At 41.6% G+C, this 16,343-nt stretch overlaps 1 protein-coding gene and 1 non-coding gene across 8 annotated transcripts in view; one reads left to right on the forward strand and one right to left on the reverse strand.

Annotated features, from left to right (window-relative positions):
- The first annotated feature begins 1,482 nt into the window (after positions 1-1,482).
- Positions 1,483-16,343, forward strand: part of TRPC3 (transient receptor potential cation channel subfamily C member 3) — a 72,732-nt gene continuing 57,871 nt past the window's right edge. For 5 of the 7 annotated variants that reach the window (XM_058293126.1, XM_058293148.2, XM_058293118.2 and 2 more), the window contains exon 1: positions 1,746-2,047. In XM_058293126.1, the coding sequence (XP_058149109.1) occupies positions 1,833-2,047 (215 nt within the window). In that variant the 5' untranslated portion in view covers positions 1,746-1,832. Of the gene's footprint in view, positions 2,048-2,604; positions 2,712-16,343 lie in introns of those variants that run through there. The other 2 variants (XM_058293111.2, XM_058293159.2) reach the window with 2 other exon arrangements.
- LOC111759485 (U6 spliceosomal RNA) lies at positions 8,294-8,400 on the reverse strand. The gene has a single exon (XR_002793453.2). It is a non-coding gene; the product is annotated as a U6 spliceosomal RNA (small nuclear RNA).

The raw sequence follows: 16,343 nt of genomic DNA on the forward strand, positions 1-16,343 counted from the left end.
AATAGGAAAGGTCTAAAATGTCGGATTATCAATGAGAAGCTAGGGTGCCTTCAGTTTCAGTATGTGTGGGAGTGGGACACTGGGAAGAAACTGAAGAGATGAAATGGGGTCAGACTGCAAAAGGCTGGGTATGCCAAATTTGGATTTTAACCTGAAAGCAGTGGGAAGTCGCCAGAGATTTTTACACAGAGGAAAGTCATGATCAGACTTGCTTTGATCATGGCCTTTCTAGTACTGTGGAGAATGACATGGATTGCAGAAAGACTAGATGGCAGGAAGGATGGAGGGAGCCTGAACTGAAGCAATGCTTTCCAGTTAGGGAAAAGCAGTCCAGCTTTAGAGATATTTCAGAAGTGGAGCTGACTGGGTCTGATAATATACATTGTCAGGATTTTAACACTTACTTATGGCCTAACATGCAAAAGAGCCTTCCAGCTATAAAGCACTAGATAATATTTCCCACTTCTTTGCTTTTATTCTGTTTCAGCTGTATAAATAAATATCATTGCTTCCTTAAACATATAGATCTATTGTCAACCTAATAATATACACAATATTTTATTTGCTTTTTAACAATTCATTTTCAAAAGCTGCATTTCCTTACTTGTGTTTTGCTTAAATTGGGAAAGTATTGCTCCTCAAGGAACATATATAGTATCAGTGAATAGAGTTAAAGTGAATATCTTATTTTATCTCATCATAGCATGTCTAGTATTTTTGTGACTTCCAAGTTGGACTTGCTGGGAAACGCTTACTTAAGGCAATAGAAAGTCTTGGAGAATGTGCTCATCTGGATCTAATCTCAGTTTTGTAACTAGCTACCTACCTTAAGTTTATTCAGTCTCCCTAGGCCTCAGTTGTATTTTTATTTCTAAAACAAGGGCTAGAGTTCTTGATCCCTAAGACCTCATCTGTCTAAATTTCCGTGCCCCCTTTCTCCCAAAAAAGTGGCCGCCTTCAATTTTTTAAATGCTTTTTGTGGTTGTTGTTGTTGTTGTTTCAGAAAGGAGACTAAATTTTGCTGAGAGATTTTTAAAAATATATATATAAACCTTTTTAGATGCTTTTGAGATGTATTAAAAGAAATGAAGCATAGTTCACGTTTAAAACTATCATTCTGGGGTACAGAGGCACTCAGGAAAATATACTTAAGGCTTTGTAGGTACAACTAAATCTTAACACAACGAAAGTCTTAACACAACGAAAAAGTCATGCTTGTTCAAAGAAATTTGGAGAGTTGAATGGGGTAAATACTATTGTAGGAAAATTAACGAGCACGTCAATTCTCTTTTCTCTTCCTTAGGAAAATTGTAAATGGAAAATGGGTTCCAAATCGTCTGGAAAAGATAAGGGAGCGTGGGGAGGGGAAGTTTGTCTGATTTCTGTCCTCCCCACCTGCTGGTCTGTCTGATTTCTTCTGCTTTCACAGTCCCAGAAAGAATTAGCTCTCCCCCACCGCTCCCCCTCCCTTTCTCTCCCTGAGTAACGATGCTGTGCTAGCAATTGATGCGTTTGGAGACAGGAGACCAGCACCGAGGGGACACTGCCGCCTCCGCGGGAGCCGGAGAGGCTTTTCCAGAACCAGCGCCCCTCTCCGCCCCGGGCTGCGTCCTCGCAGTCGTAGTCGCGGCGACGGTGGCGGCGGCTCGGCTTCGGCTCCCGCCTGGTCCTGCCGGCTCTCGGGCAGCGCCGCTCTCTCTCCTCCTCGCTTCCCGCCTGGGGCTGCCCGAGGCGCGCGAGGCGCGGGAGGCGGAGAAGGGGCGCGGCGGGGAGCGCGCGCGGCGGCGGAGACCCGCGGCCGGCATCCCAGCGCTCGGACCGCGGCCGGCGCGATGTCCACCAAGGTCAGGAAGTGCAAGGAGCAAGCGAGGGTGACCTTCCCCGCGCCCGAGGAGGAGGACGACGAGGGCGAGGACGAGGGCGCGGAACCGCAGCGCCGCCGCCGCGGCTGGAGGGGCGTCAACGGGGGGCTGGAGCCGCGTGCGGCGCCCCTGCCGCGGGAGCCGCGCGGGTGCCGCCCGCCGCCCTTCTCCCCGGGGCCCGACATGTGAGTACCAGGCCCGGCTGCTGCCTGCGCCTGCCGAGCGCGGCCCCGGGCGGAGGCGGGAAGACGCTCCCTCGGCCCGATTCTTGGTGTGCGGGGACCCCTGCACCCCTCCCGGCGCGGCCCGGCGGGTCAGTTCGGGGCGACTTCTCCGGGCCAGCCCTCAGCCGGGGGCTCGTCTGGTCCTTCGGTCTTGCCCGGTGAACGGACTTGTCCGGGGACGCCCAAGGCGAGGCGCGGGCTCTGTCCCAGCTCAAGCATCCTGAACAGCCGTGTTGACGAACACACGGACGACAGACCCTCAGCCAGCAAACAGACGCTCCCTCTCCCACGCGCACCCCTGCCAAATGCGCGGGAGCGGGGGCGGGGGGGGGGGGTCTCAAAACTGACCCTGGGGTCCCAAGCCCGCCCGGGAGGCCCCGGCGCGCACTTGAACCCAGACCTCCTCCAGGGCGTGCCAGCACGGAGACGGCCTGGGAACTTGGATCCCTCCGACGCTACCAGACGTCGGAGGCGGGGGAAAGGGAGTGGAGGAAAGGGAGGGGACAGAGTGCGACACAGTTTGGGTGGAGGGCTTACCCCGACGCCTCTTCTCCCTTTGGACCGTCCACAGATGGGGAGTGGGGGCGTTGGAGCCGAAGCCCCAGCGGATCCCACGGAGGAGGGAGTGGGCGCGGGGCGGACGCGAGGGCCACTTTAATAGTAACTTTGGCTGCAGTTTCCAGGCAGCTCAGGATCAGTAGATAGAGTTTTAAGGGCTGATAGAGGTCCGCACTCTAGTGAGTGTTGAGAAAGAACAACTTTTCTTTATTTGTCAGATCTCGTAGAAAGTCTCATCAGCAGTGAGCTGGAGAGAGGATGAGATAGTGACTAGTTTTATAGGTTGACAGGCTCGATTCATTCTCTTGTCACGTACCTTGTGCGGTGTCTGGAGTTACTGTCTTTTTTAGGAAGAACGCACAGACCGAGGTAGAGAACTTAGGGTCAGACAGTGGCTGCCCAGCTGCCCCGCGCGGCAGGGAAAGTGGTTCCCCCCAAGGGCGGGGATCCGGGCTCTGCAGCGCCTCCTGCTGCCCGCGAGCGGCCCGCAGCTGGGGTGCGAGGCCGCAGGGGCGACCCACGCACCCCCACGGGATAGAGAGCGGCTCCGTTCGTTCAGAAAAGGCAGACCAAATTTGCCGTAGAAAACAAACAGCAATCAGTGGTGGAGTAGATCGCAGAGAGAAAGCTTCTGATTGACAATGAGCATCCCCATGTAGCGCTTTCAGTTATTGCTAAATTAGCCCGGAGTGAAAATTGCTCACGAAATGGAAAGAAGGTGCGGCATACCTTTTAGGATTAAAGCGCCGCTATCTCGCTTTCCTGCCTCCCTAAGGTTTCAAGACATTGTCCATGGCTGCTTTTGGCAAATTAATTTTTATAACCCAGCTCAGTTTCTTGAGTTTTTTTTTTTAATTCTTTTTTCTCTTGCTTTGAATCTGGACGAAATGGGACACCAGAAAACTTTTATCTAAGAAAGTAGTGCAGAACAGAGATTACTCATTTTGCATTTTGAAATTTGATGTCAATTATACAAAGCATTGGGACAAGTCTATTGTAGACTTGCTATCTAAGTGCTGACTTTACTTAATTCCACAGGTTCATGTTCTGGTGTACTTATTTAGTAAGGCAGTTGAGGGGAAAAAAAGGTCATTTTAAGGAGATCTAAATTAACCAACATTTCTTCTGGAGGAAGGGCACCAGAGTCTTCATGTTTATTTGAGGCCTGTCACTGGTAATGTCCAAGAGTAGCTTGATGTCTGTAGCAGAGATTAGCACTCTATTTCACCTTCAAGTAGAATATGGCAACTGTTGAGTAGCTCAGAAAGTAAACACAGCAGTCTTAGAATGGATTCAGAGAAGGATGTGAAAGCCCCAGGGTTATTTTCAGTAGGCAGAATAGAATAGATGAATTTAAAATATAGCCAGGATGCTGAAGATGACATTCCCCTTTTACCAGAAAGGTCCCTCAGGGTAATGTTGTTGCTCATTTCACTGCTCCATATTCCAGTATTACATTTGGGAATTTTAAGCAGTCTGGCTTGGAAGGCAGAATGTCTTCTGGTATATCATGAACAAGACTTTTTAAAATTCTGTTAGAACTTTGGATTCAACCATTGATTCAAACCAAGACTTCCTTTATCACAACTATTTGCAAACCTAAGGCCAAGTAATATATCATCAGGGATACTACTTCATTATTGAAGTTTTTAAGTTAGTAAATATAGCTGATGAGCTTCAGAAAGGCATTTGAAGGCAGTTCTCATGAGTTCCAACTCAGGCACTTCTTGAGCACATATGTACAGAGTGCAGGCTAGTAAAGTCAGCAACAAAGATGAGCGTGATACCTTTCCTACAACCACACTCAAGGAGTTTATTATCTTGTGAGGGGAGGTGGGAACGAGACTGGGCATGGACCGTTACGCTATACATTAGAGTAAATTAAGTGCCTTAAATCACATACAGAGAAGGAGCGGTGAAAGGCCAAGTGCAAAGGAGGGAGGAACAAGAGTAGGTTGTATAGATGTCAGGGAAGCTTCACAGGTCTTGATGGAGAGATAAGATAAGAGGCAGAGGCAGGGTGAGTAATGAATTCGAATCTCCTCTTTCCCCCAAAATTCCAGGCATGTCTGTGAATAGCAGTTGAGTCTGGTTGGAATGTAGAGTATTTGTAGGGCAGTGGTGAGATTAGGATGGACATGTAGGTTTGGGGCATTAATATGCAGTGTCCTATATACCGGGATGAGGCAATAGAGAGTCATTGAGTGTTTTAAAGCAGTTGCGATTTTATCAAACCCACTCAGATAGCAGGATGGATTGAAGTGGTGATTGATAGAATATGAAGAAACAAATTAGGTGGCTATTATAGTTGTTCAGGCTGAGATGAGGATCCCCACATGTAGAATCAATAGGGTGGAAAGGGGAGAGATTGGAAGATAGAATACGCAGATTGAATTGATGTGATTTTGCAAACGACTGTCCATGAAGGTTTAAAGGGAAAATAGGGTCAGAGATGACTTGGTGATTTTGACTTGGATAACTAAGATTGCTGGTGTCATTACTGAAAAGAAAAGAGCAAAGTAGGAAGAGCTGATTTTTTCAGATAATTCTGAGAGCAGAATCAAGCAGAAAGATGGAAATGCAAGTGTAGAGCCTAGAAGAATTGAGAATCTGCGGTCTGATGGGAATTATTACAGAGTTGTGTGAGTGTATGAGATTATCCAAAAAAGGACTGTGAAAAGAGAAACAAAGGTAATCTAAGATTGTTCTGGGAGGAAAATTTTCTGTTTGGAGGAGAGGGAGAAAGAATAGCAAGAAGAGGACACAGAAAAAGAAGGAGAGCAGGATATTGCTAAGACAAGGCTTCCTAGAAAAGCAGAGTTTCAAAAAAATAAAAAAAAGGGAAATTTGATACATAGCTGGCAAATACTTGAGAAATCAGGAGAGAAATTTAGGAGTCTATATTGAATCAGAAAAGTCAGTCCTTATATGGATTAACATACATGGACAAAAACCATTGTGTTTTTCAGCAATGCAATCTTTCACCGAGAAACACTCCTAGAAAGAAGGATTCTGTTTCGTTTTTCTTCAGAAGTGCTGCCAAAATTAGTCATAATAAAAATAATTTGTGTTTATGTAAAGTTCATGCAATCATTTATAACTTGAATCACATCTCTCTGAAGCACATTTTATCGTTTTCATTATTTGGCAAATGAGGAAATTAATACACAGAGAAGCAATTATTTTCTAAAGGTTACCCAGCAAATCGAATAATAGAGGTGACATGGGAGCTGAAGATGAGTTCACAGTAACCCAGGCTATCTAGTTGGATGTCAGTTTCTGTTGCACTGGCTTAGTTTGTCTGTGGGATTAAGGACAGTGTTTTATGTGTAGGTTTGATCATCAAGTTGGAAACAGAACCTCCCTCCCACCCCTTTAGTGAAAATCTGAGATTCTCCAAGGGACTTGTGTACCTTTAGGGATAGGAGAACTGACTTTGAGGACTAAGTCAAATTAGTTTTATTAAGGGAGAGGCAGATTTCCCCTTAGTTATAGTTTAATTTTCAAGAATAACACAGCATGGCATTAGGCTTTAGCCCTTTAATAGTCTAAAACTTTCAATTATATTATCAGTTTTATCTCTTACAGAAGAAATTTCATTATTTTTGTTGTTTTTAAAAAGTTGTTTTTTCTATAATAAAAAGAAGATTCATTAAGATAGTTTAGAAAATTGGGTAGTATTAAAAGGCTCATGGGAAAAACAGCAACCCCCAGCAGTACCCTATTCTCTCCCCTATTTTCCTGGCCTGTCCATTTCACTCCCTAGAAACAATCACTTTCAACTCTTTCATATATGGTTAGCTTATTATTATGGATTTTTAGCTGTTATCAGTAGTCTTAAGTGAGAACTTTACTTATGTATACCTCCTTATTTCCCCCATCTTCCACAACACGGTTTATCACAATTTCTGGTTAGCATCTATATTTCACTCCTCTATTACTATGATCATGTAACTATTGTTCACTGCTCAGCCAAGCAGTATGGTATACTGCATTTCTTTTTTAACTCTTCTTTTTTTTTTCTTGGAGTAAATATTTGCTTCATCTTTTCCATGCTTCTAGCTAAATCTTCACCATTCTCCCACTGTGAGTATTTTCCTTTAGACAACCCTTCCATAGCCCTCTGATTTCCTTTGTATTTTGTCTTTTCATTTTTTTTTCCCTTCAGCGTCTTCGTTTGCCAGGCTGCTTTAACACATACCACAAACTGGTTGGCTTAAACAATAGGAATTTATTGCCTCCCAGTTTGGAGGCTAGAAGTTCAAAATCGAGGTAGTGTCAAGCCATACCTTTTTTGAAATCTGTGACTTTCTGGTGGTGGATTGCTGGCAATCAGTCTTTGCTCTGACACATGGCAATCTATCTCATTTGGGCTCCTCCTGTGGCTTTTGTTTCCTTTTGTGTAAAAATTTCCTTTGCTTATAAGGACTCCAGTCATATTTGATTAAGGCCCACCTTGATTCAATTTGGCCTCTTCTTAATAGATCTTCAAAGATCCTATTTACAAATGAGTTCACACCTGCAGGACCTGGGGTTATGATTTGAACACATCTTGTGGGAGACATGATTCATTCCTTAATACTGCAGAAGCTTTTAGAATTGTCTCTTCATTAGTGCTCTTCTGAAATTTCAATATAATATGCCTTTGTATCTTTTTTCATTACTTTAGATGGACATATAGAGAGCCCTTTTGATCTTCAGTTCTGTAATTTTCTGGTATTATTTCTTTGGTTATTTCCTATCCATTATTTTTGAGATTTTCTCTCTTTCTAGAATTCCTATTATTTGAATGTTGGACCTCCTGGACTTCATAAGTTTTTAAATTTATTTTCTTCTGTTGTCCAGTGCTTTGTCTTTTCTGTTCTTCTTTTCAGATATTTCCTTCATTTAATTTTCCAGCTTCTTCCTGGTTTTTGTGTTCATTTTAGCCACCACAATTTTTAAAAAATTTCTTAGAGCTCTTTCCTGGCCTGTGTTTCTTTGTTATAGCATAATTTATTATTTCAGAGATACAGTATTTTATTATATTTCTCAGGGGAAGAAGAATTAGAAAATAGTAAGTCTGGCTGCTGGTATTCTGGAACCAAGCAGGGGTTTTATTGCTCCATATGCACCTTTTCTTTTAGCCCTCCTATTCTTAGTCCTTGCCTTCTCCTGGGCCTGGTATCCCCACATCTAGAGCTTCTCTGTTTATGTGTCATATCCTATCTCTTACAGGAAGGTGGGAAGGTAGTTGTTTGATCATATCAGTTGTGAGTTAGTGATAAAAGGGGAGGTTTACACCTACTCCTTATACAGACTTTCAACCAATTCCCCTATTGTAGGCTCTTACTTTAGGGGATTCTTTATTAGAGAAGTTGTGGGTTTACAGAACCATCATACATAAAATACAGGATTCCCATACACCACTCCACCAACAACAGCTTGCTTTGGTGTGGAATATTTGTTACAACTGAGGACTGTACATTTTTATAATTGTAGTATTAATTAAAATCCATGGTTTAACTTAGGGTTCACTGTGTTGTGTAGTTCCATGGATTTTTAAAAAGCTTTTATTCTGTTACTATATATACAATCTAACATTTCCCCCTTTTAATCATATATTGATATATATTTCAGTACTGTTAATTGTGTTCACAATGTTTTGCTACAAACATGGAGCACATCACATATTTGTATGTCAGCCTTGTGCAGGGGCCATGCTAATCTTCTCTGTATGGTTCCACTTTTAGTATATGTGCTACCAAGGTAAGCACTACTTCTGGGGTTTCTTTTTGCCTCTAATTTCTGGGTCTTTCCTGGTATCGAGTAGGTGGATAAGTTTGCTTCTTGTTACAGGCACTCTGTTTGAACCTTCATCCTCCCCACTAAGTCATTTACCATTCCTCCAACCTTACTCCTTTCTGTCTTTAAATATTGTAGTTTGGGGTTACAAATATCTCATAGTTTCATGATAGATGAAACAAGTGCTGCTGTTTTTGTTCCCCTTGTTTAGGGGAGTAATTTTGGTGAGGAAAGGGGGTATGAAAGGCACTCCTCCTTCTTGAAACTAAAAAACGCTAGAATTGTTTCAACTGTTCGTTGAAGCTTTAATGAAGACAGTATTATTTAACTGAACCAAGAGTTCAGAAAGAAGAGTATTCTTAATCATGGCTGACTGTGTGGGCAAGTGGAGTCACCCATACAGTGTGACAGGAGGATCATCCATCTGAAGTCCTCTGCCTAAAATCATCTAAGTACCACAATGTCTAAATTGAATTAATATAGAATATTTAACAAAGAATAGAACATTTGCTTTGGAAAAGATTTCATCTAGTCCAGTGTTTTACAAAGTAAGATACTGAAGCTGATGATTGACATCTGATGCCTAGCAGCCCAGGCCATCTCAAATATCCAGTTCCTGGGGCGGTGCTGTGCCTGTCACATTGTGGCCTCCTTTGGGGTACGTATTTCTCTTTGCCTTCAAGAGATTTAAAAATGCATTTACTCCAGGGATGAGCAACACTGGGAAATATTAATTAGTATTACTTCTTTTATGAGATCCAATTAATTCATCATTTTAATTTGGCTGCTGGTGACAGAGAAACTTGAGAAAGTTCATGAACTAAGTAGGAGGGCTTGGAACTAAGTAGAGATAAACAGGAGAAGAGGATATCCTAAAGCACACTTGACCCCCTGCCAAATATCACTTATGGTTATCCCTTTTCTTCAGACCAGCACTGAATCATCATATGAGGAGTAAATTAGAATTTTAGCGATTTTTCATTACTATGGTCCAAGAGCAATTGTCTTTCTATTGTCTCTCTCTAAATAGCTTTTAACCATTGAACTTTTGCTTATAATATCCCATAAACCCTTACCCCCAAATTATTATACTCAATAAAATGCCATAGGAAATGTAATGAGGAGGAGATAACGGTTTTAATCCAGCTCCTGTGCCCTTGGTAGGAAGGAATACTTTGAACTGCCTGGCTCTTCAGTGCTGTGCTCAAGGAACAATGAATGGCCCCTGAATAGTCTTCCAGGAGGGTTCTTCTCTTGGCCAACAGTCTTCCATCTCAAACTTCTCCCCACATTGTCCTTGATATTGCACAATATTACTGGAAGGGGAACCAGATTAATGGTCTGTGCAAGGTGAACACATCAGAGGCTGACCCCAGAAAGGGGATGTGGGTGGGGTTAGGACTGTTGGGAACAGACTCCACTCATATATATAAGGGACTTAGCTGTGACTTCAAGAGAATATTTAAGATAGTTACGCATTTTGCCTTTAATTTAGTATCTGGGTCGGGAGTGCTCAGTTATTATCTAGTCAAAAATTCCCTATTTATAAAAAACCTCTCCTATTTTCTTTGCATTATTCAGAAAATAAGTGACTAGCTGGATTTAGGCCTAGACCTTTTTAAAAAATGAAATTTAAATTTCCACAAATGTGTGACCTGCTAAGGAAAGAGCTTGACAGCGCTAACATTCTATATCAGTTTTGCATTTCTAAATACATTTTGTCAAATAGGACTTAAGCTCGTGGATTCTCTGTTGAAAAGTAGGTCACAGGGTGATGAGGTGGAGCAAAAGTCTAAAAACCTCAGACTTTTGACTTCAGATATAGATGATAATGGTAGAGAACTGGATCCCTTTGCATCTAATAACATTAAAGGTTTAAAAATGTATAATTAATAGTGACTAACATATTTAAATAGTAAAATATGAACTTCTCTTGAGTCAGTAGATTTTTTTATTATTACAGTTCATTTTTTTCTGTTCTTGCTTCATTATAGACTGAATTTGTATTGACTTTAATAATCATGAAATGATACAAGTGAGTTTTAGACAGCATTGTCAAAATAAGTTTATTTTAGAAGATGAGCTTAATTATTAGAGGTTGTTCATTCTAAGATTTATCCCCCGTTTTTCTCCAGGATAGTATGCATTTCTTATTTCCACATCATGTCAGATTACTCTTACTAAACATAACATTATGTAAGATCAAAATCAAGAGATGTAGAATTCAACAAACTTTGGTGGTATAACTAAGAATTAAACATGAGTATGCAAAAATCTGCTTTGAAAGAAGAAAAATTGTTTATATTATAGCATTCATGACATTTTTTTCTTTACAAAAAATAACTCCAATTCCCCTCTGCTACCATTCCTACACATTTTTTTTTTGAGACAGTTACTGGTTTCTTTATTCTCCACAATTTCTTGTTTTTCATGTCTTCCCCTTTCTTACAGTTTTTAAAATTTATTTTTGTGGAGTACATTCTTTTTTTTTTTTTTTGGATTGTGTTATTTTTTTCTTCTTTATTTTCTTTTAAATGTTACATTCAAAAAATGTGAGGTCCCCATATCTCCCCCACCCCACTCATGCCACCCCTCCCATATCAACAAACTCTTCCATCATCCCACACATTATTGTTATGTGTACCCAAGGATATTCTTTAACCTGGAGGGAAAAAAATGTCTGCTCCCAGGACTGCAGACTTTTATTGATTTTATTCATTTGATTACCTTCGTAGGACTGTAGTCTTATGGCTTAAGCATGTACGTATCCGTATACTCCTCCCTCCAACAAATATTCACCAGCCATGTACTAAAACTCAGGCACATGGAGTTAGAAGAGGCAGTCTTTGCTCCTAAGGACATTATGATATCATTGAAGAGATGATGATGAAAAGACAATTACAAAGCAATACAATAACTGGTTTAAAGAAGTTATACACAAAATATATTTCCTGGAGCATAAACACCTAAGTTCTAGAAATCATTTGCTTGAATACTTTCTTGTTTAGGACCTATTGCCAAAAAGTCATACAGGTCATGGTTAGGGAGCCTCATCTTTGCTTCTGGTGGACTTTTAGAGGGAATAACACGCTGTCAGATGCATTTTTGCTTTTCAGGTTTTAACTGCTGAGGGGTCTGGCAAGGAGCTACTCATGCTTTCACAAGAAGAATGACAGGAAGTGATGAAGATAGGAGACCAGAGATTTCCTTCTCAAATATACAACAGCTTCTTGTCTCTATCCCATTCAACAGGGAACATATCAAGATTAGCATGTATCTAATAGATTTATGAAAATTATACATGAAGAGTTCTGAATATGAGTCTAACACAGGCTAGCAAACTCTCAAAGCATTAATTACTGTGGAGACCCATCTATCCCTCCTGACTTGTAAGGGCTAGAATCTTTACATTTTAATTTTCTTGTGCAAAAGGAATTCTTAGAAATGAAAACTGTGCTTTCCCCTTTCTTCAATGGAAAACATTATCTTGCTGGATTTTTTAGCTTTGTTTTAATTTTTTTAGGAGGTGCTGGGGATCGAGCCCTGGACCTTGTGCTTGGGAAGCAGGTGCTCAACCACCGAGCTACACTTGCTCCCTGCCAGTTTGGTTTTGACTGTGACAATGTGCCATTGAGGGTACATGGTGTAGTCGCTGCAGGTTCAGCAGTAAGTGGTGTGGGACATGGGGTTACTTGTAGGCCCCTGTCCTGAATGCTCCACTAGACAGGTGAACTGTATGGAAGGGCTTCCACTGGTCTTGACACCGGGGCACTTCGGGGCTCCTGAAGTTCAGTGTGTTCTCCAACCTATTCCATCCTCTCCACAAATGCATATGCAAGAGATTTTCAAAGTGTGTGTTTTGGATGACATTATCGAGGTTATTGGTCAGAGTCCCTCTCCTCCTCCCAAACACATACAACAGCATACTGTGCAGATATCGTATGCGTCCAAAATTGGTTGCTTTGATTGACAGATGCCTGTTTGCCAGGAGGATTATGGGGTTATGCTTTTTTTTTTATAAGTGGTACCAGGGATTGAACCCAGGATCTCATACGTGCAAAGCAGGCACTCGACCACTGAGCTACACCCGCTCCACATGCACTATTTTTTTACTTTTCGTCTCTGGCTTTCTTGTCCTTTGTCAGTGCCTGCTGCTTACCACCCTTATTACCACTTCCAATTATCGCATCCCTAATACGATAGCTAACCTGGCGGTTACTGTCAGACACTTTTTCCCTGTCCCCTCCTCTGTGCGTTTGCTGCTACTTACCTTCTGTTGCTCCTTCTGCTCTTCTGGCCCTTCACACAAACGACCGACTGCATCTTGGCAAGTTGTCATATTCACTTTCTTCCGTGTGGAGAACTGACCAGTCAAAACATTTTAGGTGTAATTCTCATTGCTTTGGCTCTCATTGATAGTGTTATTACTTGGTTTGCTGGTTTGCTAGGTGGAATGAGTAGATGGCTCATTCTTCCCCTCGTTCCAATAAAGGATTTGAAGTGCATTCTTTAGTAGTGTTCATTTGTTGCTGAGTGCTAAAGAGCTTGCGCCTCAATCCAAAGAGCCATTTTAGAAGCTGTTCTTTGTAGAACCACAATGCTCCAACACAAAAGCTAGGCATATATTTTAATACTGTTATTTTAATTTGCAACCAGGTGTTCATTTTCTTGTTCCTTAAAGACAGCGTGGTAGAGCCTGGGAGAGGGCCTCTGCACACTAACCCTCTAATTCCCCAACTCTCAGTGACCGTAAGGAACTACTTAGCACTCTGACTGAGTTTCTCTATTTGCAGAATTAGTATCAATCAACAAGTGTTTTTGAACATATACTCTAAGTGATAGAAAACATACAAGTCATGAAACAATTTATCATCAGTAGAGCTTCAGGGACATGAGTATCACAAGATACAATCAAGGAGCAACATACGATGAAATAAAATTAAGTGTATGGATTTATGGGCAGACTAGTGATATTACAAAAACTTATTGAAGGAGAAAGTAAGGGAAGGCTGAAGTGTCAGGAATGGTTTCAGAAAGGACATTGCAGAATGAACAGAATCTTACAAGTCATCTAGTCATTACCCTGTCAAACAATACCCTATGTTTATAATGTCATGAAAGATGGACCATGGAAAGTAGGAAGGATTTGAATTGATGTCGGGCAGAAATAAGAGTATGCCCAGACTGGAAACAAGAGGAGCATCACAGAGACAGGTGTTGCAGGGTCCAGGAATCACTCACAACAAATCTGGATGAGCAGCAACATGTAATTCCTGTAGTCTGCGGGTAAGAAAAGTCTTTCTTCTGTGCGTCTCACCTGCTGACGAGAGGAGAAAAAAACTGATCAAACGTCCAATCTGAGGTTTAAATTAGGTTTTAAAATTTTATTTATTTTTTGCTTATTAAACACTTATTCAGCAAATGAATTAAATCATTAATAAATTAAGCCATTAATTTAATTAGGTAATTAAGCGGTTATGTAAGTGAACAAGGAGGGAAAGTTTGCCCACCCTCCATTATCTCGGGATTTGGCCAACCAGGATGGTGTTTCTCTGTGCCTTGAGCCAGTGTGTAGTGACCTTTGCTCGCTGACTTTTCCTTCCACTGTTCACAAGGGATCGAAGTCCCTGTGGGTCAGCCTCTAGCAGTCTACTGCCAGGCCTGCACCCTCTGGAGGCATGCTGAAAACCCACCTTGTTGATCTTAGTTTGAGACTATAAAGGAAAATGTTCTTTTAAGAAATACTCTCTCATTTGGATAAAATTGCTCAGGATCTTAGAAATCCCACCCCTACCCCTGTTTGTCTCTCTAGCATCCAAGCAGTGGGAGAGGGGAGTTAACGTGTCCCCTTGAGGGGTGGTGTCCTCTGATGCTTTTGGGCTCTGGGCAGTGCAGCTCTTGGTCTTGGCTGATTTGTCTTTGTTAGAACCCAGCAGTGTTTCCAGCCATCCTTGGCTTCCACTCAGCTCCCACAGGCTGCACACCCAGGAGGTCTGCAACATCCTCCATCCAGCTCACAGTTTCTGAGGTCAGTCCCTACCCTTGTGCAGGCTCCCTGGTTCTCAACTCTGGGTCCACATATGGGAACTGAAGGTAAATTAAAAGTCTTTGCTACTACTAATGAGGCTGGGCTGTCCCAGTTCTCCAAATAGATAAGCAGAGCAAGAATCCCCTGTCCTCATTGCTTCTTTCAACCTATTGTGATCCACATCTTTAATTTACTTTCTTTTTATCATTTCTTTCTTGCCCCAGGACAGCAAGCATCACAGCTTTGCTGTTTAAAGTGGGAGAGAGATCTTATCTGCATGGTGAGGGCTCTCTATGATTGGGTTCCTCCAGAATTAGAGAGCCAAAGGAATTGAGCAAATCCTTCCTTAAGACAATACTAGTGCTTGCAAAATCCCATTTTTTTTCTTGCAAAAAAGTCAAACATTATTTGATCTTTTTCTTTGCACTCCTTTTCTAAAATTTCTAAAATTTCTAAAATTTATCTTCTCTGCTTTGTCCTAAACACATCCATCCAAATCTACTCTGCATCCCCCCTGCCCCGGCCCGACCCACAGGCAGAAAATTGTCCCACAGCTCTTGTATTTGGAAAGGGAAAAGCATATTAATAATTTTTAAAAATACCCTTGACATTATAGGAATGAACAGACTAATATGTTTACTTATAACACAGTGAAGAATTAATCTGAGGAGCAAAGGAAAGAAGGTTGGCTAGGCAGGAGGGGGTGTCTGTGAACAGCCCTGAAAGCCAGCCAGAGGAGTCTGGACTCAATGAAATAAACAGTGTGGGGCTACTAATATTTTTTTCAGTTAAGGGCTACTAATTTTTTTTTTTAGTGAGAAGTGTGACATAGTTAAAGAGATGGTGGGAGTAGGAGTAGAGTATAAAAAGCGAGAAGCACTGGAAAGAGTAGGGGCTTAAGAGTCACACAGACCCTGGGTTGAGTCCCAGTTCTGCATTTTACTATCTGTAGGAACCTGGGACTCAGTTTCTTTATTTTTGAAACAGAAAACAACACCTGCTTCACAGTTTTGTTATGGCATTAAATATGATCATGTATGCGAAACATTACATACATACCAGGTACAAGCAAAGATAAGTTGCCTTCCCTCACGCCATCTCAGCTGTTGTATTAATCTAGCTGTGACTTGATAAAGATTTTGACTCTTCCTGGCAGTGAGAATTGGAAGGAAGGATCCAGAAAAAGAACTATTCCAAAGGAGGAACTTAAGAATTTTGTGTTGACAGGATGCAGACAATAAGTCAAAGAGGAATTCTGCACCTCGTTAACTACTTTGAGATAGGATGGGGAACTGGTGTAAGGGAGAAGGTTGAGTAGGGACATTTTGGAGTGACCAGGGGACAGATGGTTCTTCATGTGGGGCCTGAGGTCAGTTGAGAGGACAGGGCCAGCTAGATATTTGGGAACTCAACTGAATAGATATTTGAGTATCTACTTCAAAGGGTACTGGGCTGTACTCTGTGCACAATGAAATGACAAAACATGACCTAACATCCACACATGAGGGGATACTTATGAATGCTCTTATTTGTAAAAAGGATTTAGGTAACTTATTATAATATAGGATTAAAACACATGAATATAGCAATCATTGATTTCTAAAGCTATATGACAAATCCTTTAGAAGGGGGAGAAAGACTGTGCCAGGAATCAGCAGTGGTAATTTAACACTTTTAGATCAAGCTAAATTCCTGGATGCCCTGCCCCCTCCCAAATAGTGATGGGTTATATTGTTTATATTATTAGATTAAAGGTGGCAAATACCTTCATTTGGAGAGAGAATGGTTTTTTTTTTTTAATTTTTTTATTTTTTATTGACTTTGTAATAATATTACATTAAAAATATATATGTGAGGTCCCATTCAACCCCACCCCCCCACCCCCCC

Source organism: Dasypus novemcinctus, chromosome 1, assembly GCF_030445035.2.
Source record: "Dasypus novemcinctus isolate mDasNov1 chromosome 1, mDasNov1.1.hap2, whole genome shotgun sequence".
Lineage (NCBI taxonomy): Eukaryota > Metazoa > Chordata > Mammalia > Cingulata > Dasypodidae > Dasypus > Dasypus novemcinctus.